Below are 26,555 nucleotides of genomic sequence, written 5' to 3'. Positions count from 1 at the left end.
CTTCAGCTTGTAGAATGCAGCGACCCCGTCCCTCTCAGGGACCCACCTTATATCCTCCCGGGTCGGGGCGGCTCCGCCCTTGGCCCCGCCCACCTCGAGCGTTCTAGCTCTCTCTCAAGAGAGCTCTCCCCGGACAAGTGATCACCCCCTAGCCCCCCACCTGGGGGCCTCTCTGTGGACACTCCGGATCACGTGTCTACGGGGTCAACCAGAGTGCCATGACCCGGGGCAACCCTGGCCCTGGGCTGACACTCTCCAACTCCCCCTTGTGGGAGCCTGCACTACACGCTGTGCGTGGTGCCCGCGCTATCCCAGCGCACACCATGCCCCGCTGGGGCGGGTGCTACACCTGTCTACGGGGTGTACCCGATGACAGTGCATCGCGCACCATGGCCCTCTCGGGCCGGCACCATACAGTGACATCCCTGATGTCACTACAGATGGATAAAAGAACGAATAATGCACTGTAACATGATAACAAATGTATGTTAATAGCTTCAAAAAGTCAGTTTCCACTTGTTCGCCATCATTGTCAACGCATAGCTGGAATCTTCCCCAGGTGGTCTCCAGAGCCTGGAGGCACATTTCTTCTGGTTTTGTTGCAAATTTCTCTGAAGTGTTTCTTTGAAGCATCCTGTATTAGCTAAACATCGCAACACTGCAAACAAAAAAAATGTCCTTGCAAATCGCTCGCCAGGAATCACAGCAGCAATAGCAACCGCAGCATCGCTCTCCGTCACCTACTGCGATGATAACTCGGCAGGACCCTCCTGAGAGGAGAGGAGAGCCTTGACTCCGTGAGCCTTTCCCCGGGGTACACAAAGCGGCGTTCCGCCTGTAGCCGCGGTGGAATCCGCGGTCCGTGCGCGGCTTGTTTTGGTCTGAAAAACTTCTTCGTAAAGGGGATTTGTAAACGCAATACGTTCGTGATACTTGATTGATGTTGGGAGTTCTTGTTGTATGTATGTATGTTGAACTTCTTTCACACCGTACGCAGCCAACCGTGCTAATCGGAGGTGCGGGGACATGGGGGTAGGAGATACGGAGGGGGCATGGGGGCAGGAGATACGGGGACAGGGAGTCTTTCACAAATACAATTATAATTCTCATTCCCCACATCACTTTTATATAGTTGCTGGCCCAAAACGTAATGCGGCCAGCAACAAACAGCACAATAAAAGTTGTAATTGACACGAGTCAACGTGTGTCTTGGGATAAGAAGCGATGAAAGGGAATTCCCCAGTGGAGCAGTGAGGTTCAAGCAGGAAGAGAAGTGAGGTGATCTCCAGTGTGGTGAGTAGGTGAGTGTGTTGTTGTGACCTGCAGTGTGGTGAGTGGGTGGGTGTGTTGTGACCTGCAGTGTGGTGAGTGGGTGGGTGAGTGTTGTTGTGACCTGCAATGTGGTGAGTGGGTGAGTGGGTGGGTGTGTTGTTTTGACCTGCAGTGTGGTGAGTGGGAGGTGAGTTGTTGCGATCTGCAGTGTGGTGAGTGGGAGGTGAGTGTTGTTGCGATCTGCAGTGTGGTGAGTGGGTGAGTTGTTGTGACCTGCAGTGTAGTGAGTGGGTGGGTGAATTGTTGTGACCTGCAGTGTGGTGAGTGGGTGGGTGAGTATTGTTGTGACCTGCATCGTGGTGAGTCGGTGAGCGAGTGTTATTGTGGCCTGCAGAGTGGTGAGTGGTTGGTGAGTTTTTGTGACCTGCAGTGTGGTGAGTGGGTGAGTGAGTGTTGTGATCTGCAGTGTGGTGAGTGGGTGAGTGTGTTGTGAGTATTGTTGTGACCTGCATCGTGGTGAGTCGGTGAGCGAGTGTTGTGACCTGCAGAGTGGTGAATGAGTGGGTAGACCAAGTCCTCAACACGGCTGATGGAATCGACGAGTGATTCCAAGGGAACGGTAATTAACGAGTGATGATCAATTGAAAAACATACCAAGCACCCGGAGAGAACCCACGCGTGAGAGGGAGCTACCTTCTATCCCGTACAAATGGAATAGTGGAGAGATTCGTCCACAATTTGTGCTCCGCCGGCTTCTCCTGGCACGCCAGGGTATGGCTACCTCCTCGATGCTCACACATGGCAGGGAGTTTCACGACATTGCTGTGATCCACCAACCCTCGCTGCTGCCTCCACATCGCTGAACTGCTCCAGTCGCGTGGCCAACACCGCTATTGCTGAGCGGAGGCTGGGCATATTCCCCATGGCGTGAGAGGACTATTTGTCTTCTCGATTTCGGCCTTCAGAAGCGCCAGGCTTGATATGACACGATGGCGTTATTATTTGCCCGAATGCACGAATGAGTGATTAGCTCGAAAGAATGAGTTATTGGCTGGAGTGAACGGGTGACTTCCTGACGTCAATGCTCATTTGTCTGGAACAAATGAGTTGTTTGACACAAGTGAATAAACTAAGCAATGTTTTACTTTACCAGGTAAGGTTCACAAAGCTATGCAGCTCTTGATTCAAAATCTCAACGAAGTGGCTTATCGCGTAGGAATTCATATTAGCCAAATACTGTTTCTAAATGTGGAGGGGGAAACCGGAAGACCCGGAGAAAAATCCACGCGACCACGGGGAGGACACGCAAACTCCAAATACAGGAATTCCTCAATATACGAACATTCGATTTACGAACTTTCAGAGATACGAACAAATCTGGTCCGTATGTCCGGCTGCCTGTTCGGACCGAGAGTTGTAAGCTCATTCGCCGCGCAATAGATGGCGGTGGTGGCATCTACATCTGCAGAATGTGTTGAACCAGTGGCATCTTTCATCTACAGAACATAAATAACCAGTGGCATCCATATCTACTGGTGGTTATACAACTTTTAAAGCCATTCCCCGTGTTTAGTGTTCACGCCGTACAACACGTTGGGAATCGACAGGAGTTCAAAGTTGGACAAATCGACTTACGAACAGACCTCTGGAACCTAACTCGTTCGTAAGTAGAGTCCCTTTCCACAGGCATAATGGTAGGGGTCAAACCCGCGATGTTAATGACACCAGGCGAGGTAGTTCACATCTCTCCCCACCGTAGAGTTAATGCGTTACCGATGCGAATGAATTACGGGAATGACTTCATTACTGGCGGAGAATTAGCGAAGTTCCTTGACATCGTGAAAAAGTTATTGACACGATGGAATAGAAAAATGAACGAGTCACGTGACAGGGCTCGCAAGCCCCGCTCACCGCTCTCAGGCCCCGCCCACCGCTGTCAGGTCCCGCCCCTCCACTCTCGCGCATGCGCAGTCGCGGCGGACGCGGTGCTCGAACCTTTGAGAGGCGAGGGGGATTTGAGACCCCCCCCGCCCGCGTCAGAGGCGAGGGGAGACCCCGGAGAGACCCCCAGCGTGAGAGGAGAGACCCCCAGCGTGAGAGAGAAGACCCCGGCGAGGGAGGAGAGACCCTGGCGAGACCCCAGCGTGAGAGAAGACCCCGCGCCGAGCGGTGAGTACATCCACAGCGAGGCTCTGCGGTGGCGGTGTGGTGGTGGTGTATGTTGTGTGTTGTGGGTGAGTCGTTGTATTGTGCTTGCAGTATGGAGGAGGCTCGTGAAGGACGCTGCTACTGGGGCAGTTTGAGGCAACAATGGAACGCGGAGGAGCAACGCTCACAGCAACGAGCGAAGCTTGCCGAGCGGATAAAATGTGTCAAGTTGACTAAGTAGTGGGGTCCAGCTGGTGTGGATCTGCCGGTCATTTCAGTCGGTCAACCCATGGCACCTGCTGGGTCAGTCCCGAGACCTTCCTGTCAGCGAGTCTTCGATACTTGATGTGGCCTAAAAGTGCACCTGGCCTGGCACAGGCGTCGTGGTGACATCAACGTCAGTTAGTGGCGAATGGCTGTTGTTGTGGTGTGGGGTGTATGGTTGTAGTGTGGTGTGTGTCTGGTTGTAGGGTAGTGGTTGTGTGTGTGGTGAGTGTGGTTGTAGTGTGTTTTAGATAAAAGGGTAAAAACCTATTACTATATTTTGCTACTGATAAAGGAGGTCTCAGTGTAAATGCTTACCCCGAGCTCTCATACTCTGATGGTGCATTGTCTTTGAGTTGTACGCCTTTTGGCGTCATCTGGTCCAACACCAATGGAGAATAGGCTCTAAGAAAAGCTGTCTCGGGTGTGGACCAATCAACTTCAAGTACAGTGCATATCATTATCAGAGTTGTTTATTTTTGTTTGCATTTGACTGCTTATGGATTGGTGTTGAGAGAGTGGAGTAGTTTCCATACCTGACCAACTCCGGTTTGGCAGCGGTCTCCAAAATCAGTCGAGCCGCGTTATCTGTTTGTCAGCTGCGTAACGCTATGTGGAAGCTACCTGGCCTGTCACTCCAATACGAAGCCGCAGGTCTTCTCGGCCAAAGTTTATTCTCTCCCTCTATGCTTGGGAAACGTGGACCCCCCCCCCCTCTGAAGGAACATTTGCCCCGTTTTGGAACATTCAGACTGGCCTGCCAATGATCCTTTCTGGGCTTAACTAGGCTGGAATGTGTGAGGAGCTCGCAGATCCTTAAAAGTTCTGGACGCAGTCCCATCGGTGAGCTCCTCCAGCAGGCGAGGCTGCTTTGGCTGGTGTCACGTAGCCCACATATCCAGCCACCGCATGCCCCCAAGCAGCTTCTGTTTGGCCGGATAGAGGGGGCTGAATTGGCGCGGCACGGGCCATGATGAGGTACCGGAGGATGTGGAGCTGATTGGACTTGGCAATGACTGGTACCAGGGGTGTCAAGATCGGCCTCTATGAAGGAGGCCCGTGAAGGACGCTGCTACTTGGGCAGTTGAGTTGGAGGCAGTCGCCCTCCAACAACAGAGGAGCGATGCTCGCAACGAGCGGAGCGCCATGCGGCTAAAACACTGCTGTTTGTTTATGAGTGAATTAACGCGGGGCGGTGTTGCTGTGAGTGGACACAGAAGGGTAAGGAGTCCAGCTCCTGTTTGACCGTCTCCTGGCGCCTCGCCTCCCTCTGGGTTTGGAGTCTCACGGCCAGAATGTAATTTTCAGCCGGCTCTTTCCAGAAAGTATTTCCACACCCGGCACACCGCATCCTGTAAACTTCGCGATTTGACTCTCCCTAGACGGTGCAAGTCAATTGCGATCTCGCGGTCGACCAGCGACCCGTAAAATATTCAATGAGAAATCCAGGCCGGCTTAAGAGCACGGTGATCTGTGTGTGATCCACCAACCCAGCCTCTCAAGACACCAGGATTGCAAGCATGTGTGTGCCGTCACACCGCTGCCCTCATCCAGCAGCAGATCGACACGATGTACATTTACAGGCAATGCAACGTTTTACCCGCTCAGGAAGAAAGGAGGGTGATACTTTGGTTATAAGCTAAGTCTATTTACTCTGCGTCTCCAGGGAGACCAGGGAGCCCCGCAAATGAGGAGACGTCACTGAACCACCACGAGGTTACCACGATGGAAACCTCCTTGCCGGCACCTCGTCGACCGTAGGTGGGTGCCTTGCTCGCGCTGTGGCTCCTCATCACACGAGCGCGCGCGGAGAGAAAATGGTGCTCTTAAGTCTTTGTTCAGTTTTTCTCCACGATCGCTGCCGGTGGAGAGATCGGCCGCGCCATGTGCACGCGTTCCACCGATGGTTGTCCTATAAGGTAGGCTCGCTCCCGCCACGGGAACTTGGAATTTCAACCGCTGGGTCAGGGCTGTGAACGAGAGAGGAGCGCCGACGCCTCGGCGCTCGTTTGAGCCCGCCGGTGACCGCGGGAGTCGATTTTAACGTTTGGTAATAAAAAAAAAAGCCCGACGTGCTTCAGGGCCCCGCGCCGCGCGTGCTGCTGCCACTGCTGTCACGGATCGTTCATTGACTTTGATTAATCCTCTGCGGCGCATTAACCGCGGCGCGTGATTAATGCCGATAAACAGACTCGCCTGGACTTGCGCTGCTCGTTAAAAGCCGTAGAGCTAACGAGCTGGCGGATACTTGGCGCGGCCGTGAAAAGGCAAGGGCTCTTCGTGGCGCCCTGTAATGCGTGCGCGGTTCAGTTTCCGTGTGACCTTGGCGGCATTGCCCCACCGAGTGGCGTGGTCATCGTCTTCACGTCGCGAACACCCACACCAACAGCGCGGTGAGAGGAACGATGAGGGGAATGGGGAGGGGGGGTGGTGAGGGGGGTAGTGAGGAGGGCGGCGAGGAGGGCGGCAAGGGAGTGGGTGGTTAGGGCGCCGCGGTAATTATATGTTAACTACCTCGCCTGGTATGCAGAAGGTCGTGGGTTTGATGCTGAACCTGACGTCTGTTGTATATTTGGAGTTTGCGTGCTCTCCCCTTGGTCGCGTGGATTTTTCTCCGGTTCCTCCGGTTTTACTCTCGACATTTAGAATCAACATGTGTTTGGAGTATTTTGGTGCTATACATTTCCACATGATAACTCACTTTTTTGAGCGATCATTTGTGGCCAGGTCACTTCTGAAAAATAGCTATCTAGCTCAGTGGGCCTTTCTTGGTAAAATAAAAAAAATAGTTTAGTTTAGAGGAGGGCGGTGAGAGGGACGGTGAGGAAAGCGGTGAGGGGGGCGGTGAGGGTGGCGCTGAGTGGTGTGGGGCACGGTGTCGGGAGTGATGGACGGACCCTGGCTGATGCTCACGATGAGGCTGCTGCTGCTGTTGACTTGGCCGCACGCTACTGTGCGGCCGTGTCGTGGCGGCGCCGCGGCCGTGTCGTGGCGGCGCCGCGCCGTATTCGCTGCGCCCGCTGCCCTCTTGGCTCCCAGGGGGAAACCACGGATGTGAACGTCTCCAGAACTGGACGTACCTCCCGTGGATATCCCTTGATGCACGAGAGCAGCAATAATTATCGCTAATGATAAACACAATGCTAAATAATCGTTGGCACGCCTTGTGGGAGAATGTTAGTCACAAAATAAATGAACCAAGAATCCTCTGCCTTCCCGTGTCTGTCTCTTAAAATACAATTCTCAGAGTAGTATTTTCTCACATCTCCGCGGTAACACGGCATTCCGGGAGTGTGTCTTTTTTTTAAGCAAGTCTAACTCTGGTGATGAGGCACTGAATGTTGAAACTGGTCCACAGTCTGCTTGCATTGAACCCAGTGCTGCTGAGAAGATGTGCTCCCAGAAGACCGTTTGGCTAACGGGATGTGGAACAAAAATATGCCCACGTTGTTTGTGGAGGGACATTTGTGAAGGGGGCGTGCTGTCCACTTGTTTATTTATGATTACTACAAGCGGTAAAGTATGGTCAAACAGCCCATATCTGTGACCAACACGGCTTCGGGGAGGCTGTCTTCCAGCAGTTTAATTGACAAAAGGGCTGTTGATTATTATTGTTAATTAATTATTGTGCATATAGAGCGGATAGCTCAAGTGCTGAGAGAGGGCAGATGATGGGAGATGGAAAGCAAAGCTTGGCTCAAGGCGAGAACAAAGGCACGGCTCCGAGAAGGAGAGGGCGAGAATGAGAGGAGCGAAATCGCAGGCGAGGGAGGAGGCAGATCCATTGACAGCAAAAACAATGAGGGCAGGAGTCGAATGAATGAAGCGATTGCCAGAGACAAAGAAATCCGAGCAAAAGTCGGTGAGCAAGACAGAGTGCAAAACGCTCGTTTCACGAGAGAGACAAAAGGAGAGGATGAGACCGGAGGGCAGATATAAGCGTGGGTCACGTGCCAGAGCTCTGCGGATATCGCAACATTAACGACGTCCACCGAGGAGCTTTGAAATCGATTCACCTGCCGGCGCAAGGTGAATTATTACATCGTGGGATCGCGCGAGGTGGTCGTGCTGGTGGTGCTGGTGGTGGATTGACCGTGGGAGCTGTGATTGGGTACCACGTGGGAGAGGTAGAGCACCGTGGCCTGTGGAGCAGTCGGCGCGATTGTGCTGGGGCCCACAGCCCTGAGGAGCACTGGGGCCCAGCTACGACAAGGGAGGGCAGATTCCACAGTGGATCCCATTTCATTCCTTGCCCTTGGGGCCCTTGCCAAGCACGCTGCTGTGGGTCTGTGCTTTAGAGGGAGTGTGAATTGGAGGCCGTGAGCCTGTGCTGTAGAGGGAGTGTGGATCAGAGGCCGTAGGTCTGTGCTGCAGAGTGAGTGTGATTCGGAGGTCGTGGGTCTGTGCTGTAGAGGGAGTCATTGCACTTTGTGATCTCACAAAGTGCAAAGAAATACAAACATTGTAACACATTTAACAAACATGCCATGTCGATTTTCGTCCCGTTAAGTGAAGGGCGGGTGGGGATGAATCGGTGGCCGAGCGCGCCATTGACCTGGGTTCGATCCCCGCTCACAGGCAAGCGATATTCTCCCTTGCTGATCATTGACCTCGCCCCGTTCTGCTGCATCAGCCCGCACAGACCGGCGCAGTGAAGTACGATCAACAACAGCTGAGAGGCGTGGGTGGGGGGAGGCCTTCGTCCAGCAGGGGGTTGGCATCGGCTGTTTAACAATGCACGGGCAAATCCATCCATCAAGGCCCCGATTGCCCCACTCCTGCCGCGATATAACAGGTTCAGACTTGAATCCATCACGTGCAATTGAGACTCTGCATCAGCAACGCGTTGCCACACGTTTACTGAACGCAGGGGAACCCCTTTCGTGGTGCTCCGTGGACCAGTTCACGGGCGCACGAACAAACCGGCTGGCTCAGTGGTAGAGGGCGAGGGGCTCGCAATCGGAGGATGTGAGCTCAGCCCATGATTCCTCCATCAGGTTAATTAAAAGTCAAAACGCAAGTCTGTGTGCTGCTGCTGCATCCACACCTCACCTCCCGGGGAGCGTGCAGTCATTCCGCTTGCTCCTACATCGAGCCTCCATGATGTTGATGACGATGGTGATGATAACGGTGACAACGATGATGGTCAGTATGACAATGGAAATGACGATGTTGGTGATGATAGTGATGATAATGACGACGATGGTGACGACATTAATGGGGACGGTGATGATAATGGGTACGATCGTGTTGATGATGATGATGATGGCGACGACGATGGTGATGGTGATGACGATGACGGTGGCCTTAGCACTGAGCTGCAGCGCACAACCAGGAATGCCGCGGACGTTTCCCTCCCCCGACTTGTGTCGAGGATGAAAACGGAAGTGAGGAATCGGGGACAGGATTATCGCGGATGTCTCTGGGCACCTGAAAACAGCCGCAGATACCCGAGCGAGCGCCAGGCAGCCATGCCGCAAGACACACGCCGCGGGCGTTGGCGCGGAGCCGGGTTCGGATTTTTGGGCAGGTGCCACTCCCAGAGGAGTCCACAACTCGTCCTCCGACTCGGCCCCTCGCCCCCTGTCGTGCATCACCGTCTTAAAAAACAAGTTAATACCTCAGTGGGCTTTGTCTGGTAAGATGGGGAGGGTTTAGTTGTATTTGTTTGGGTGATTTGCTTACCTTTATTGTACTTTGCACTCTTATAGTGTTTTTGTACTGTTTGTTGTTGTAACGGTCTTGCCCCGTACCCTTACTGGACATCTGTGAGAAAGAGCTTTATAGCTCATCGGATTGCTCCAGTACGACTAAATATTCTGATTCTGAATAAACGCTCGATTCCCGGCTGGTGTCGGGCTTGCGAAAAGCAAACAGCTTCTAGCTCAGCACTTTTTCCCCCCGCGAGGCTGCCTCCAGATCTGGACTTACGTGGCCGCTACCGAGAATACCAATCGTGACGAGCGGAGAGCGGCTCCTCTGCACCCCCCCCCCAGCCTTCCCCCCCTCCCTTCTCCCTTCCCCCTTCCTCGCCTCTTCATTTCTGACTTCATTCACCCCGGCCAGGCTCCTCGGCTGTAGAGTGAGCACCTCGCAGTTTTAAGGTTGCGAGTTCAAATTCTGGTTGGGGGTTGACTTTGGCCAATCGTCCCTCCAGGGTCGGTACAATCAGTACCACTACGTGGTGGGGGGGGGAAGTCAACAGTGGTTGTCCTACGGAGAGACTCGCCCCTACCATAGGAATGTGTAGTTTACGCAGCGAGCTCAGGGCTGTAGGCAGGGGTCGATCACCAACGGCCGCGCCTTGACCTTCACCAACAGTTGACAGCCCGTGTTGACTCCCGAGAGAAGGCTCGACCCCGTGGGAGCCATGTTGGATGTGCGATTTAGTCTTTTTTTTGCTTCAGCGTTGGGGGGGGGGGGGAAGAAGGCGTGAGGAGCAGCTGCAGTCACGCAAAAGACAAACACCCCCCATATAGCCACATAGGCTGTTAGGGCAAGTGCTGTTAGCGAGTAGCGCCTGTGAAGGGTGGGGAGGGGGGTGATGTGGCCAGCACCACGCCCAACCACACCTTTGTCTCTCCTTTGCTGATGTTCACACACCGCATCTGGTGCTGATTTGAGGCTGAGTCGAACTAGCGGAGGCCCCAGATATCCATCAGTGATGTTAGCCATGACCGGGAATCGAACTCGGGTTGCTGGGTTGGTAGTGCGCTGCGATCACGACTGCGCCTCCGTTCCCCGCACAGAAAGACACACGGACAGGCTCACCCACACGGATCACGGTGCCCTAGCGAGTGCGTTTCCATGACTACGCGATGTAAATTTCCCCCCTTGTGTCGCCGTGGCAATGGGCTCGGCCAGAGCTTCAATTCCATCAGGTTCAGTGACCCGGAACATATTTAGGCACCCAGCACACCACGTCCAGGATACCTTTCGTCGCTGCTGCCGTGGTTGTTGTTACCGCGTCCGGCACACTGCATCTATCATACCACTCAATTTGGCCGTGGCTATGGTGGGGGGTGGGGTTTGTAGGTTGCTTGAAGGTGTCGGTGTGCGCTGGCGGTTTTTCTAATGACATCGGTATTTTTGAGCACATTTCAGATCCCGAGATGTCCAGCCTCCCGAGTCAGCAGTCGCGTGGCGTGCCATTATTTGTTGGACAGTTTATTTTCGGATCCGTTGAGCGTTTTATATCTGGGCCGCGATGTGTGCGTGCGCATAACCCACGGTCGTGAGAGTGGCCGTCGCCCGCGGGCTGCACTGTTCACTCCACGCTGGGGACCCCCCTCGCGTCTCCGCGTGGCCACGGCAGGGGAGGTGTCGGCCGCGAGCTCGCGCGCCACGCGGAGAAGGAGAGCCGCCGTTTCCTCACCGATTCGTTCTCTTAGTTCAACAACGGTCATGATAGCATTCATCGCTTAATTTCTTTAGTTATGGGAAGTCGCACGCAGTTGTTCAATCGTGGCAGGGCTGCGTTGTAGCTTTGAAACCTTGTTTGTTATACCAGTGCCCCAATCGATGGTCCCGGAACACTCGACCCAGCCGCCCCCACGAGGTTACCAAGGACACACCACAGAGAGAGGTCACATGTCCACGCCGCTCATCGACACGTTGTTAGTGAGGCACCTGTTTCATGTTGTGTTTTATTGCTTTCCCACCGCAACGTGGCACCGACGTACCCTGCGCACTTTCAACATTTTCCCTGCACAGTATCCACGCTGCAGCCTGCACTCCCCCACCCACGAAAAGACCCTGGGGGATGGGGCTGGGGGTGCATGACCCGCACGTTAACAACCGCTGCGTTAAAATGACACTGAAGCAGCTGGGTTGAGTTGAACGCCGGGCGAATAACGGTGCACACGGACACACGGACAGGGGCGACGGCACCGCGCGGCAACGCATAAGCAACAACGCCATCAAGCTACGCCGTTGCCCGCGGCGTGAGCGAGTTGACCAGACGAGTGACCGGCTCGGAGCCAGCGCCGTAGTCGAGGGGTCCCGGGCTGCGGACGCGCGCTCAGCTGCGCGTCGCTGAGCGGGCCACGCCATTCCCGCCCACGCCGCGATAGCGCTCGGGCGGTGCTTCGCGGAGGCCAAGGACCGTCCGTGACCCCGGGGCGGCACCTGCTCATTCGACCGCTCGTTCTCCGCGGCGCGAGCGGCGCTCGTTGCGTGACGCTGCGTTCTCACGACGCGCCAGCCATCGGCGATTCGACGAGCATGGTTTGGTCTCTCGGTGCGCTGTGCTGCTTGCTGCCGCTGCCGCCGAGGGTAAAAGTAACAGCTTTTTGTTAATCCCATCTGCCGTTCGACGCGCGCCCAATCCCTTGGCCAATGGGGGGCGGCGACGCCGAACCGCTCAATAAACGACGGTTGGAGCCGTTGGAGAGATAAGGCGGCGGAGGAGGCGGCGGCGTGCGAACCGCGACCGTACTGCGCACGGTGAGGGGCGCCATCAGCTGCTGAACACCGTCTACGCGGAGAGGCTGCCACCTCCTCCTCCTCCTCGAAGTGCGAGCCCAACCGCTGCTGCGTTGGGGGCCCCTCGTCCGGCCCTGCCGGTACTATGCGCGCTGCGTCCTCCACGTCGGGCTCCGCCGCCCGGCGGGGGTCCGAGTGGAGCGGCCCCGGCTCGGCCAGGAGGGCAAACGTCGGCACGGGAGCGCGCGGCCGCCGTCGCCGCTGCCCATTGATTCGTTTTTTGTCGAGGCCGAGACACAAAGGCCTCCGCGCCCTGTCGCCGCTCCCCATTGAGCGAGGTTATTGCCTTCGTCGTACGGAAAATTGCGTGGGGATTTAGAGAATGCGTGGGGATGCGAGAGCACGGAGCACACCCCCCCCCCCTCTGTGTTCCATGAGCTTTGTTCGTGGCCGCGCTCGCCACCGGGAAACCGTGCCGGATTTTTTGTTTTTTTTACAGGATAAAAAAAAATCCCTGCTTTTGCGTTGCGCCGGAGCACTCGCAGGAGGCCGCGTCTTATTATAGCGCGCGCCGCCCGCCCTGTACGGCTATAAATACACTGCCGGGCGCAGGCGCACGGCGGCACACCGCGCCGTCTCGCTCCTCTGCTCCGCGCGCTCGCAGCACAGGCGGTGTCAGCGACGGGCGTCGGTGCCGGCGGAACAGCGAGGCCTGGCTGTAAAATGGTGGGTGCGACGGCAGCCTCCCGCAGGTGTCACAGGAGACTGGCGAGAAAGAGAGATTGTTGTCGTGGCGGCGGTGGCGGCGGTGATGGGTGGGTGGGAGGGGAGCGCTTGAATGAGTGGGTTAGTGAGAGTGTGAGCGAGCGAGTGGGTGAGTAGAATGATGGGCGATTGCGTGAGTGGTGCTGTGCGATACGAGGAGGGATTTTGTCTGAAATGGAGGCGTGAGCTGTTGTGATGCAGATTTCCATGGCAGTGGAGAGGGAAGGTGGTTAGATTATGTACAGTGTGGGATCTGCTCCCAGGGTTAAGGGGTCAGGCGTTAAGCATTGCCTGGTTAAGCCAGAATGAGGCTGCTCCTGGCTGAAGCTTCATCGTGTTAATGGAGGTGGCTTTCAAACATGAAATCAACAGCCATGAGCAAGCCACTGCTGGAAGGAGACGTTTCCAAGCATACACCATCTCTTACAGCTGTGCGATGCAGCAGTCCACTTGGCTCCTGCACATGTGCTAATTTTATCGCTCCATCTGCGTTGACACGTTCGCTAAGCAGAGGGTGCCACGGAAAACCAGGAACCAGGGGAGGAAGCGGCTTGGCAGTGGCCTTTGCCTGCCCGTGTCTGGTTCCTCCCGTCCCTGTCGAGGGCGGGGGGGCTGCACAATGGCCTCATCTCTGGAGGTGGGATCCGGTTTCTTATCCGCACGTTGGCCCTGAGTCAGGTGTCTGGTTCACGGGGACGACGCGGGGGGGGGGGGGAGCCCTGCCCCTTGGATCGGCCTGGACCACGTCGCGTTCGCAGTCGTAGAACCCGAGACGCCAGCGCCATGGTGTAACGGTCGGCACACCGATCCCTGCAATGCCGAGGTCACTGGTTCAATCTTCAATCTACCAGGGGCGGCAGTTAAAGCAAATAGTGCCCCTCCAATTAGCATGGCTACGTTACGGTGCGAAAGAAGTTCAATGTACAAGTTTCACAAATCTCCCCCGCTCCTCCCCCGCGCCTCACCTCCACCCAGCAGTGTAAACGGGTAGTTGCTTGGCAGATCACGTGTGGTGGGGGTAAAGTGTGGGTACTCCTTCCACCTCTTCCGAGGCGCCTGGCTGGCGTCCGCTCTGAGGAGGGCTTCCCCGTGGCTCTTTCGAGGCCACTCCAGCCGCAGTGTCGCCTTGCACCCCACGGCATCGCTTTGAGCTGAGGCCGCGAAAGGCAGAGGAGGCGGAGGTGAGAACGCAGAGGGACGCGAGCAGATCACAGCACAGGAGCGGCAGGAGGAGCAGCAGGGTGCGGCAGCGGCAGCATGGGCAGCAGGAGGAGCAGGGAGCAGCAGGGATAGCAGGAGCAACAGTGTCAGCAGGGAGCAGCAGAGGCAGGAAGGGCAGGAGGGAGCAGAAGGGGCATCAGGAGGATGTGATTGTTGCTCCTGTGCCTTGAACCCGGCGACCCGAGCTCAGTTTCCGCTCACGGCCAACATCGGTGATGAATGATATCTGCACCGGTCCTGGGCCTACCCTGGGTCAACTCGGCATTGGACCGGCAAAAGGGCTGTGTGCTTACGTTTGTTGTATTTGACTGCGTGTTGTGGAATGCCCCAGCTCTTACCTGGTGCCTGATGAAATAATTGAGTGTGCTGCCCGGTGTGTGTGTTTACACTTCTGTCGATTATTAACGGCACAGCAAATATTTGAATTACCCTGGCTACAGACACCGCCTTTGTTGTACACAAGGCCCTATGGTTGTAGTGAACCTCTTGCGTCTGTGTGTGTGTCTATGTGCGTGATCTGGTGAATGCTGCTCACTCAGAGGAGGGACTTTGTAGGATGAACGATGAGATTTATAAGGGGCACGGGGGGACCAATAAGGTCTGAATTGGTCTGTAATAAGGCAGGCACTGATAAGAGGTTGACAGGTATGATGTCGTTCGGGAAGCCTTCCAGGACAGTACTGTACTTGAAGAATGTACATCGGGCACAGATACAATGGGAGGCTGATCGATGCCCTGGTGCGGTCTTCGAGGGATGGCTCCCGATTAGTCAACCACGTTCTGTATGCCGACGATCTGGTGATTGCTGCTCACTCAGAGAAGGAGTTGTAGGCGCTGCTGTTGAATCTCGAGTGTGCCACAAAGAGGTGGGGCCTTACCATCAGCCCCACAAAACTAAGCACCTACTTGGGTATTTTGTCCCACCAAACACTCCACCCCCTCAGCTCCCCATTGGTGATGGAGCAGTTGTGGAGAGAGTGGAGAGTTTCCTATTCCTGGGCAGTGTGCTTATGACCGGCTCCGGTTTGACAGCAGAGGTCTCACTCCGAATCAGTCGGGTGGCATTGTTTTTTCATTCGCTGCGTAACGCTGTGTGGAAACTACATGGCCTGTCGCTCTACTATTCTTGTGAAACGTGGACCCCTCGAATGGAACATCTGCGCCGGTTAGAAACATTCATCCTGGCATGCCTACAATCCATCCTGGGTTTAACCAGGCTGAATTGTGAGCTCACAAAGCCTTGAAATATCTGGCTACAATCTGATCAGTGTGCTTCTCCGGCAGGCAAGGCTGCGCTGGCTGGGTCATGTAGCCCGCATGCCGAGCCACTGTATGCCGAAGCAGCTGCTAAATGGGCACTACCTGGGCTGGAGAAGAGATGCACTGATGTGGAGCTGAGTGGACTTGCCGACGACTAGTACCTGCGGTGTCAAGATCGGCGTCTATGGAGGAGGCTTGTGAAGAACGCTACTAGGTAGTTGCAGGCAGTCGCTCTCCAGCAACAGAGGGCAGAGCAGCGATGCTCACAACAACGATCGGAGTGCCAGGTGGCTAAAATACAGAACGTTGGCACAGTAGGGGGTACAGCTGGTGCATCTACCAGTCATTTCAGTCAGTCCCAAGACCTCCTATTAGCGAGCCTTCGACACTTCACATGGCTTTAAAGTGCACCTGGCCTGGCACAGGCGCCATGGTGGCGTCACCATTACTTTGTGGCGAATTGTGGGTATTGGCTTGTGGGGAGCAGAAGTAACGGTTAGCGCGCTGTGCTACGAACCCGGCGACCCGAGTTCGATTCCAGCTCATGGCCAACACCGCTGACGATTATCTGAACCGGTCTTGGGCCTTCCCTAGGTTGACTCAGCTACAAATGAGTACCTGGTGCAGTGTGTAAACATTGCCATTAGGGAGATAAAGGTGGCCGGGCGTGGTGCTGGCCACCCACCCCCTCGTGTGCCGTGCCGAACTTCATAGGTGATCGCTTAACAGCACTTACCCCAACAGTCTGTTAAGGCTATACGGGAGATATTTGTCTTTATTTATGTGTCTGTGTGACTATGAGTGTTTGTGGAGAGCGGTGGTGTCGCGGTTAGCTTGCCGCGCTACAAACCCAACTGCCCGAGTTCCAATTCCCGTTCACGGCCACCAACTCGTGACGATTATCTGAACCAGTTCTGGGCCTCCTCTAGGAGGCGCAGTGGTTATTTCAGCGCATTATGAAGAACCCAGCGACCCGAATTCGATTCCCGCTCATGGCTAACACCGGTTATGAATATCTAGGGCCTCCACTGGGTCGACTCAGCCTCAAATTAGTATCTAGTGGGGTGTGTAAACGTTGCCACTAGGGAGACCAAGGCGGCCGGGCGTCGTGTTGGCCACCCACGCCCTCGTGCGCCTTACCGGCCTTCATAGGTGCTCGCTAACAGCATATTGAGGATCTTTGGTAGTGATGGAATTGGCTGCGTACTCTATTCAAGAGAGAAATAGATAAGCAGACAATGTCTTTTATCTTCGATACATCTCTCCACATAAACATGAAGGGATATCTTACGCAGCCCACCCCCGCCGTCCCCACGGCTTTCTCGGAGTGCATAATGTAAGCAGCGTTGATTCATTATGGGCAAATTCTCTTGAGGTTTTAATAACGCGTTCACATGAGCAACAGTCAGCATGTCAAAGGTCAAAGTGATTTTCTGCTCAAATGAGTAACGATGCGGTGCTCCTGTCGGTGATGGAAATTCCACATTCATGTGGCGGAGGCAACTTAATCCGTTGGACAACCACCGTTTGTTCACATTGTTATACAAACGCCGCAGCACCGTCGCTTTGGTCTCTTGGTGCGACTTGCTGGGGTCTCTGTTTGTGTGACTCGCTGGTCTCTCCGTTGTGCGCAGGCGCTAGAAGCCACTCGCTAATCGCCACCACCGCTCGCGGAGGAGGAGCAGCCGCCCATGGCCGTGATGGCAGCACGGGGAGCGGTGCGGAATTAGCGCCCCCCCCCCACCGGTCACTCAGCGGCCCCTCAACGACACGGAGCCGGAGAAAAACTCGCGCAAGCTCCCAGGCGCCATGGACCCCGCGCTGCCGTTGCGCATTCTTAACAAGGGGCCCGACTACTTCCGGCGTCCGGCCGACGAGCCGAGCAAAGCGCGCGTGAGCGCCGTGGAGCGGCTGGAGGCCGACAAGGCCAAGTACGTGAAGAGCAAGGAGGTGGTGAGCACCAAGCAGCAGCCCATCAAGCCGTGCGCGCCGGCGCGCCCACCGCTCTGCACGGCCGTGCGCCGCACCCATTCGCCGGCCCGCACCGGCGGGCAGGGACCGTCGACGGCGACTGCGTGCGGCGGCGGCCCTTGCGCCCTCGAGGCCCTCAACAATGCGCTCAACGCCGCGCTGCTGCTGCACCACGCCGACGGCGTGGACGGGGTCGGCTCGCGCGATGCCGCGGAGCGCCGCGCCAGGGACCCGGCCGGAGCGCCGACGTCGTTCCACTACAGCATGTGCGACCTGGCGGACGCATCGCGGGCCGGGCCAGGCCTCGCCGGGTTATCCTCGTCGCCGCGAGGGGGGGCGGCCGCCAGCATGATCGACGTGTTCAGCGCGGCGGCGGCGTGCTCCGGCGCCGGCGACGGGGTGAGGTGGGACGCGTCGATCGGCGCGCGGGCGACGGAACTCGGGCCGCGGTCGCAGCCCGGCGCGGGCCACCACCGCGACGGCGCCGTCGCCAGGCCACTGAGCGAGACGGCCTTCATGGGCCACATGGAGTGGCCGCGCGTGCTCTACGGCGGCGGGCAGCAGGATGCCAAGGACAAGGGTGGGCCGGCGACGCAAGCCGGCGCCGTCGGCGCGCAGGTCGGGTGTTCGCAGGCTGCGGCGGTCGCCCCGTCGCAGTGTCGCGTCACCCAGGCGAGGTCGTCCCAGTCGCACGGCACCGGCCTCACGCAGCGGCCACCTCCTCCCGCGCACGCGGGGCACCAGCCGCAGGCCGCCCACGCCGGTTACCCCGGCCACGGGGCGCCGCCCCCACACCCTCCTGCGTTCCCTTCCTACGCCTCCCCATGCCACGCGCCCCACGGCTACGCCGCGCCGGCGTCGCAGTTCGGCCTCGCGCCGGCACCAGAGCTCGCGGCGCCGGGCCCGGTGAATCAAGGCGGCGCCACGGAGAGAGGCGACGGGGCGCTCGGCGCGAAGCTGTGGGCGCGCGCCGGCGCGCTAGAGGCTTACCGCCGCTGGTGCGCCGAGTCGGTGCGCTCGCACCCCAACGGGGAGCAGCGCGGCGGTGGCGGTGGCGGCAGCCCCCTGGGGGGCGGCATCAACGTGGTACGGCGCCTCTTCCAGGTGAGAGCTTCCCCCACACAGAGGTTCGTAGACTCGCATGGAGACCCACAGAGGGTCACAGTGGCTAGGAGATGTTAACTACCTCGCCCGGTATGCAGGAGGTCGTAGGTTGAACCCGACCCTGACGCCTGCTCTATATTTGGAGTTTGCATGTCTCTCTCCCCACGGTTGCGTGGATTTTTCCCCGAGTCCTCCACATTTAGAATCAACATCACGCGTTTAGAGTATTTGTTGAGCGATCATTTGTGGGCAAGTCGTTTCTGAAAAAGAGCTATATTGTTCTGTTGTATCTATGCCCTGTTTTCCGTTATTAATATTAAGAATAATTAAGAAAAAATATATATATTTTTTTATTATATCTATATATACTTTTTTTAAATTAAATAATGAAAACAACCCACTACAAGCACACCAGGAATCTGTGAAACGGCCATTTAACTGGTAAGAAGTCGGTCACAAAAAGGTCATAGACATCCAGATGGACAAAAAGATGTATAGACTGGCCTCCCAAGACATCTGGAGATGTACAGATAAGGTGCAGAGTAAATAACGGTTGAAACTTCGCGTTTTCTTAACGTTTTCCTTACCGAAAAGTAGAAACTTAACAAAGATAATTAACCAACAAACAATAATATTTTTATTATTAGTATATGTTTCCTACCTACACGACCTTCCTAAAAACTAAAGAGTACGAATTCCAGAAATCTTAAGTGGAAACATAGTTACACTTAACCTCAGGACATTAAAATATAACTCAGAATAAAACACCAATCTCTGGAGAACTAAACTTGGCGAAGCCCCAAATTAATAATGTGATGAGGATCATTACGAATATTCATTAAACATAGACGAATGATAACCACGATACTAAGACCGAAGGAACTCATAAAATATAATTCAAGAATAAATGTAACACACAGGACCACATAAATGTATTACAAACATCTCCTCAGCCACCTTTGTCTTCCAGCGGGGTCTGGCAAGCAAGGAGGGAGCAAAAAGGTCACAAGGGGGGGGGGTTTGTGCTGACATTGTTTGTTTTCTCTCGCAAGAGACGCGGAGAGAGGAGAGGGTGCTCACGTTTTGAGTTAGACACGGCCGTCTTTGTCTCCCCGCAGCACAAACAGATGGCCCATGAATGCTTGGAGGGTTAGGAAAGGTCGCGAGGAGGAGTCGCGGGGGTGTCTGCTTCTTCTCGCTCTGTTTTTAGTTGCCCGCTCGCAAGGAATGCGTAGAGGGGAGTCATGTTTTGAGTTAGGCACGGGCGCAGACAGCGAACAGTCAGTCTGGGTTGAGTCGTGCTCAGTCTCGCAACTCGGCTTGCGACGCGGTGTTGCGACGGGGCTCGCAAGAGAGGTGTGGCAGTCGTGCCTCAAGGAGAGATGGGACGACGAGACGTCGTTAAAGTGACAGTCTGAGAGCAGTCTGGGTCGAGTCGTGCTCGGTCTCGCAACTCGGCTTGCGACGCAGCGTTGCGACAGGGCTCGCAAGAGAGCGGGGGCAGATCGTGCCTCGAGAAGTGATGGAACGAGGAGGGGTCGTTCGAGTCGCAGAAGTCTGAGTTCAACCTGGGTCGGGGCTGGGTTTCAGCCGTGCTCCGGCTGGCGGAGCGTCGTGAGGAAACGAAACACCGATGCCGATAGCAGGTGTCGCTTCTCGCAGAACGAAGTTAAGTGCGAGTGAAGCTGGCAGCTGCACGAACAAGGGAAGCACGGAGCAGAGAGAGTGACGAGCGACGACAAGCAATCAACCTGTAAAAGGGCGGAGATCGCCAAGCGTCGACCAAGCGAGCAAAGCAGAGAGCGCGAAGCAGTGGAGAAAGCCTGGTCAAACGGCTGTGAGGAAGAGGACAGCGCCATCGAATGCGCCGTGTGTCTAATACACACCCAGATCAACCAGCATCAACCAAAACCGACTCGTCATCCCGCAGTGGAGAAAGAGAGTCAAAGTCTTCCGAACGGGCGCCACCGGGCGCCACCGAACGCCACCGGGCGCCACCGAGCGCCACCGGGCGCCACCGGGCGCCACCGGGCGCCACCAAGCGCCACCGAGCGCCACCGGGCGCCACCGAGCGCCACGAGCGTCTTCAAGGACAGCATCGTGCCAACTCGTCATCTAGCAGTAGAGGGAGAGAGAGCGCAAGAGCAGCACGACTCGGACGTCACCGGGCGTCACCGAGCGTCGTGCCAACTCGTCATCTAGCAGTAGAGGGAGAGAGAGCGCAAGAGCAGCACGACTCGGACGTCACCGGGCGTCACCGAGCGTCGTGCCAACTCGTCGTCCAGCAGTGGAGAGAGAGAGAGCGCACAAGCCGAGACACGCCGAGCGAGGGAGCAGCAGGAGCAGAGCGGCGGCCACGCCCAACCCAGAGAAAACTTCTGGCCGCTGTTCGTATCCTCCCACACCACACAAGCTAACGACACAACTCCCGGCTCTAAGAATTATTTAATATTACAGGGGGACAACGCACACACAGCACGCACACGAATAAGAAAAAATTGTCATTGCGTTTCAAAAAGGGTTGCCATTTCGAGGTGGTGCGTTCAATATCAACAGATCGTGCAAAGCAGTTGCTGTCGTCGAGTTACATGAATAAGAAATGTTTTAGTCATTCATTTTCGTTAACTGCATAATCACGCCAATGAAGAAGTATTTTTAGTCATAATCTTGTCCATTAATTTATTGACATATACTTGCTTTCGGATAAGAGAGTGTCATGTGCTTGTTTAGAATAAAATTGCTTAACACCAACTGTTCGAGTGCTTCTTTCCAAGTCCATGCAAAACTATCTTATTCTTGATAACTGTATCCTGCGATGAGATATGAAAATGGAGACCTAAAATATCATAACACACACTAAGATAATCGGTAAACGTTTAATCGATGATAATCGTATTATCCTGATTGATATAACAATGGATAAACGAAGCTAAGCCTAATTATCATAACTGCTCACAGTAACATAATCGCAAGCATCCGCATAAATTACTACGCTTATCTCCGCGATTATCATAATTTATGCATATAATTACACACATCATAATTTATGCATGTTAATACACACATTAACATAATTAATGCGATTTGCGCATTTTTCGGAAAATTATTAATTTTTATTATTTTCATCAAAATTTCATAACCCGACATATACAACATAATGGGTGGCGTCGTCCGGGATCTCTCGCAGACAGTGTTTTGCATGGATGATCGAATGAATCACTACGTGTTAACCAGAATATCGGGATCGAACATTGCATGGGATTGTAAACGGGCGTAAAACAAAAAAAAACGCCCTCTAAGGTTAAAACCCAGAATAGCATGTTGAAACAGAGACAGTGGAATTAAGATAATATCGTATCAAACCGATTGCATCCTGTGATAAATGGTGTTAGAGGTACGCACTCTGAATCGGAAAATTACAGAATAGCTCGAGTCAAACTGACCACACTCTGTGAGATAATTGTTTTATATGCACTCTGAAAGGAAAGGTCAAAGTAACTCCTGCCACTTGAGATGATAGGATTAAGAATAATTTTTGAATGGATTACGGAATACTGGGAGCTCGTATTAAAACGTACCAACCGATCTGTTACAAAGCAGTACAGTCAGAGAGACATATGGGAAGGGAGCTGTATCGATAACACGAACACACCTCGGGGGAAACTAATTGACTGGATAAAATGTAACGAAGGCGAACACGATGCAAAAGCTGCAGAGAAGGCAGGACAGGACTCATTTCTTTTCACACAGGCATACAGACAGGGATTGTGGAATGAAGAAAAATTCGGAAAGGAAACAGAAGAGAAATCGTCTCTAATAAACGAGGAAAAATGTCCTCACACCATCGTAAGGGCGGAGAAATCAGTGCTCGCGACACCAGCGAAACTCACAGACGTTGATCCACAGAATAAATATGGAAGTAACAGTAAATCACACTCTTGGGTACGTGGACAGAGTCCAGGGACTGATCGCAAAAAAATTATGGATATCGAACAAAAAATCCTTGACAAAGGGAAACCCTCACAATTCGAGAGAAGGGAGGGAGAGATACATATGCAAACAAAAACATGTGAGACTGACAACTTCACAGATAGATGGAGGCAAAATGTTAAAGTAAAGTCGACTGGACATGCTCCACTAAGGGCAGAGGCAAAAACTGAAGGGAAATGGCAACACGAGCGACACAGCACTGGGCGCGCACACAAAAAATGCACGCCGCTGAAACACGAGCGACACAGCACAGACCAAAGTGACAGATTGCCTGATGATAACTTGTTTTATGATGACGCTGATGGCGATCAACTTTCGGAATACTTATTCAACAGTAAAACCCTTAAATTGATGGACAAGGCTCTAGTCAGAATTCCCGATTTTGACCCACACAATCAGTCTATGGATATACACACACATATCGCAACAGTAGAAGAGGAGGCAATGATTAGAGGGCTGAGGAGACGGGATGAAAAAGCGAGTTTGTTGAAACGGAGCTTACATAAAGAATCTATCCCATGGGTAAATTCACTACCACACAAGGTTAGAAATGATTTTAAACAACTGAGCCTGGCAGTGATTCGGAAGTTTGGAGAATATTCGACACTCACTGAGGGGTTTTATGCTGTAAAATCGATGACCCAGGGCATGGACCAAGACCCACGTGACTACCTTTTACAATTTAAAAGAGCGTATTACGCAGGCGATGTGAATCAATACCACGAAGGAGATAAAATGTTCAAAATTATGTTTTTTGAATCCTTGAGCCCAGAGATTACCGAAAGGGTGAGAATGGTTTTGAATCCAGAAACCGCATCCTTACGCCGCATAGAGAGCAAGGCGTACATGGCATGGTTATACAGAGCTAAGAATCATAATTCGGGTCCAGAACACAGGGAGAGGGATAAGGAACCCAGCCTCTCAGAGAAAAAAAAATTCACCGAGCAGTCCCACAATGCAGGGAGGAGGAGCAAAGACGCACGCACACATGGCAAAATAACCCAGAGAGAGGGGGGCACGAGAATGAGAGCGGTACAAAGGCGAACATTCAGGAGAATCGCAGGGGGAGGTTCAGAGCAGAACCATATCAACACCCCATGCCACGACACACGCAAGGTCGAAATTACACACAAAGATGGCGAGATAACCATCCAGCGAGAAGGTGGTACACAGACTACAGAGGTACGGAGGCGAACATTCAGGAGAATCGCAGAATGTGGAGACCAAGGGCAGAATCATATCAACACCCCATGCCCCGACATACGCAAGGTCAAAATTTCCCACAAAAATGGCAAAGTAACGATCCAGGAAAAATTTGGCACCCAAATGGGAGTAACACTGGGCCAAAAATGTACAAGAATCGCAGGATGGGAGGTCAAACACAATCGGTCCAATTCCGACCAATTTCTCCACCGGCTATACCAGGAGGGAATAGAGGAATAACACAGAATGCGGTCCAAATACGTGATGAACCACCCACAGTGATTGAGAGCGAGCAGCCCATACGCGCCACGCACGCTGAAGTTTTGTTAAATCCTGGCCTCATTGGGAAATACAAGCAGGCTGCAAGTGACAGGGCGGGCAAATACCACCACAACCGGGAAACATCAAATGCATACGATGCGGTAAGAAACGCGGACAGTGCTCCCGTAAATGACGCGCAAATCGAATGCAAGGACAGGGCTAAATTGAAGTGTGATCGGACAGTAGATAACAGACAGCAGAGACAGAGAGGAAAACCAGAGCGCACAGGGAAAACAGTGCCACGCGTCGCAAAAGAGAGCGATAATAGTGCAGGGAGAGGGAACACAGAGACCCACCCTGGGAAGTACAGGCGTGAGCCCCTGAATGGAAAATATCCAAATGAAACAAAAATTAATGTGGATCGGAGTGCTGAAATGGAGACGAATGTCCATGACGTATCGGGAATGGTGTTGAAATCTAACACACTCGTAAAAACAAAGAGGACAACATTACGAGGCACAGAATTAAATCGACACACTGACTCGGCAAATGTGCATGTAATCGCAGAGAGAGCGAATGCCACGAACCAAGTGTCAAAGTGGGTTGTGTGCGCGAAATCTGATTATGTGCAGCACAATTTTTCACCACACACTCCCACGACGCGAGAGAGTGAGAGATGAAACTACAAAAACGAACCCGAAAACCGTGATCGAATTATCAAAGTGATAAGTGGTAAACCAGGCAACATGAGGAAGGTAACGCATAAATGCGTTCGAAACCGCTACCTAGCGTTTCCCAGGATTTAACAAAAACAAAAATTAATATTCGTCGGAGTTATGATATATGAGAACCTATGTAATTGGGGATATCGATGTCTAACGTGTTGTTATTTTCTTTGCTTAATTCAAATGTAACCATGTTAAGCAAAAACAAAAATGAATATTCGTCGGAGTTATGATGTATGAGAACCATGTAACTAGTGATATTGATGTTTAACGTGTTGTTATTTTCTTTGCTTAATTCAAATGTAACCATGTTAAGCAAAAACAAAAATGAATATTCGTCGGAGTTATGATGTATGAGAACCGATGTAAAGCATTATCGATGTTTAACGTGTTGTTATTTTCTTTGCTTATTTCAAATGTAACCAGGTTAAGATCGTAATACGTGCACGCGCGTCGTAAGAAATAACCGCCGAGAGTAAGGGCGGCTGATGGATTTATAACAAAAAAAAACAGGGCAATTACTTTGTTTAAAAATTTGCCAGTGGCCGAATCAACCACTGATAATTTTTAAAAGGGCGGATTGTTATATCTATGCCCTGTTTTCCGTTATTAATATTAAGAATAATTAAAAAAAAATATTATATCTATATATATATATTTTTTTTTTATTAAATAATGAAAACAACCCACTACAAGCACACCAGGAATCTGTGAAACGGCCATTAAACTGGTAAGAAGTCGGTCACAAGAGAGGTCAGAGACATCCAGATGGACAAAGATCGATGACCTGAACTCCCAAAACATCTTGAGATGCACGGAGGGGGTGCAGAGCAGAGTAAAGGATAATAACGGTTGCCACTCGCGTTTTCTTAACGTTTTCCTAACCGAAAAGTAGAAACTTAACAAATAGAATTAACCAACAAACCATAAGTTTTTTTTAGTAATTATCTTATATTACTCGTATTCACCGCATACATATTATTTAGAATTATATGTTTCCTATCTACATGACATTCCGAAAAACTAAAGAGTACGAATTCCAGGAAGCTTAAGTGGAAACATAGTTACATTTAACCTCAGGACATTAAAATATAACTCAGAATAAAACACCAATCTCTGGAGAACTAAACTTGGCGAAGCCCCAAAATAATAATGTGACGAGGATCATTACGAATATTCATTAAACATAGACGAATGATAACCACGATACTAAGACCGAAGGAACTCATAAAATATAATTCAAGAATAAATGTAACACACAGGACCACATAAATGTATTACAAACATCTCCTCAGCCACCTTTGTCTTCCAGCGGGGTCTGGCAAGCAAGGAGGGAGCAAAAAGGTCACAAGGGGGGGGGGGTTTGTGCTGACATTGCTTGTTTTCTCTCGCAAGAGACGCGGAGAGAGGAGAGGGTGCTCACGTTTTGAGTTAAACACGGCCGTCTTTGTCTCCCCGCAGCACAAACAGATGGCCCATGAATGCTTGGAGGGTTAGGAAAGGTCGCGAGGAGGAGTCGCGGGGGTGTCTGCTTTTTCTCGCTTTGTTTGTGTTTTGTTGCCCGCTCGCAAGAAATGCGCAGAGGGGAGTCACGTTTTGAGTTAGGCACGGGCGCACACAGCGAACAGTCAGTCTGGGTCGAGTCGTGCTCGGTCTCGCAACTCGGCTTGCGACGCAGCGTTGCGACAGGGCTCGCAAGAGAGCGGGGGCAGATTGTGCCTCGAGAAGTGATGGAACGAGGAGGGGTCGTTCGAGTCGCAGAAGTCTGAGTTCAACCTGGGTCGGGGCTGGGTTTCAGCCGTGCTCTGGCTGGCGGAGCATCGTGAGGAAACGAAACACCGATGCCGATAGCAGGTGTCGCTTCTCGCAGAACGAAGTTAAGTGCGAGTGAAGCTGGCAGCTGCACGAACAAGGGAAGCACGGAGCAGAGAGAGTGACGAGCGACGA

General features: G+C 53.2%; 1 protein-coding gene across 6 annotated transcripts in view; it reads left to right on the top strand.

Annotated features, from left to right (window-relative positions):
- The first annotated feature begins 3,228 nt into the window (after positions 1–3,228).
- The window catches only part of LOC144931617 (protein FAM110B-like), a 36,558-nt gene continuing 13,231 nt past the window's right edge, over positions 3,229–26,555 (top strand). Inside the window, exons 1-3 of one of the 6 annotated variants that reach the window (XM_078855695.1) lie at positions 3,229–3,441; positions 5,351–5,445; positions 16,989–18,429. In XM_078855695.1, the coding sequence (XP_078711821.1) occupies positions 17,164–18,429 (1,266 nt within the window). In that variant the 5' untranslated portion in view covers positions 3,229–3,441; positions 5,351–5,445; positions 16,989–17,163. Of the gene's footprint in view, positions 3,442–5,350; positions 5,446–5,992; positions 6,078–11,462; positions 12,249–12,729; positions 12,835–16,988; positions 18,430–26,555 lie in introns of those variants that run through there. The other 5 variants (XM_078855694.1, XM_078855698.1, XM_078855697.1 and 2 more) reach the window with 5 other exon arrangements.

The sequence above is a fragment of the Lampetra fluviatilis genome, chromosome 4, assembly GCF_964198595.1.
Source record: "Lampetra fluviatilis chromosome 4, kcLamFluv1.1, whole genome shotgun sequence".
Lineage (NCBI taxonomy): Eukaryota > Metazoa > Chordata > Hyperoartia > Petromyzontiformes > Petromyzontidae > Lampetra > Lampetra fluviatilis.
Note: the sequence above shows the minus strand (reverse complement) of the source record. Positions and strands in the feature narration are given on the sequence as shown.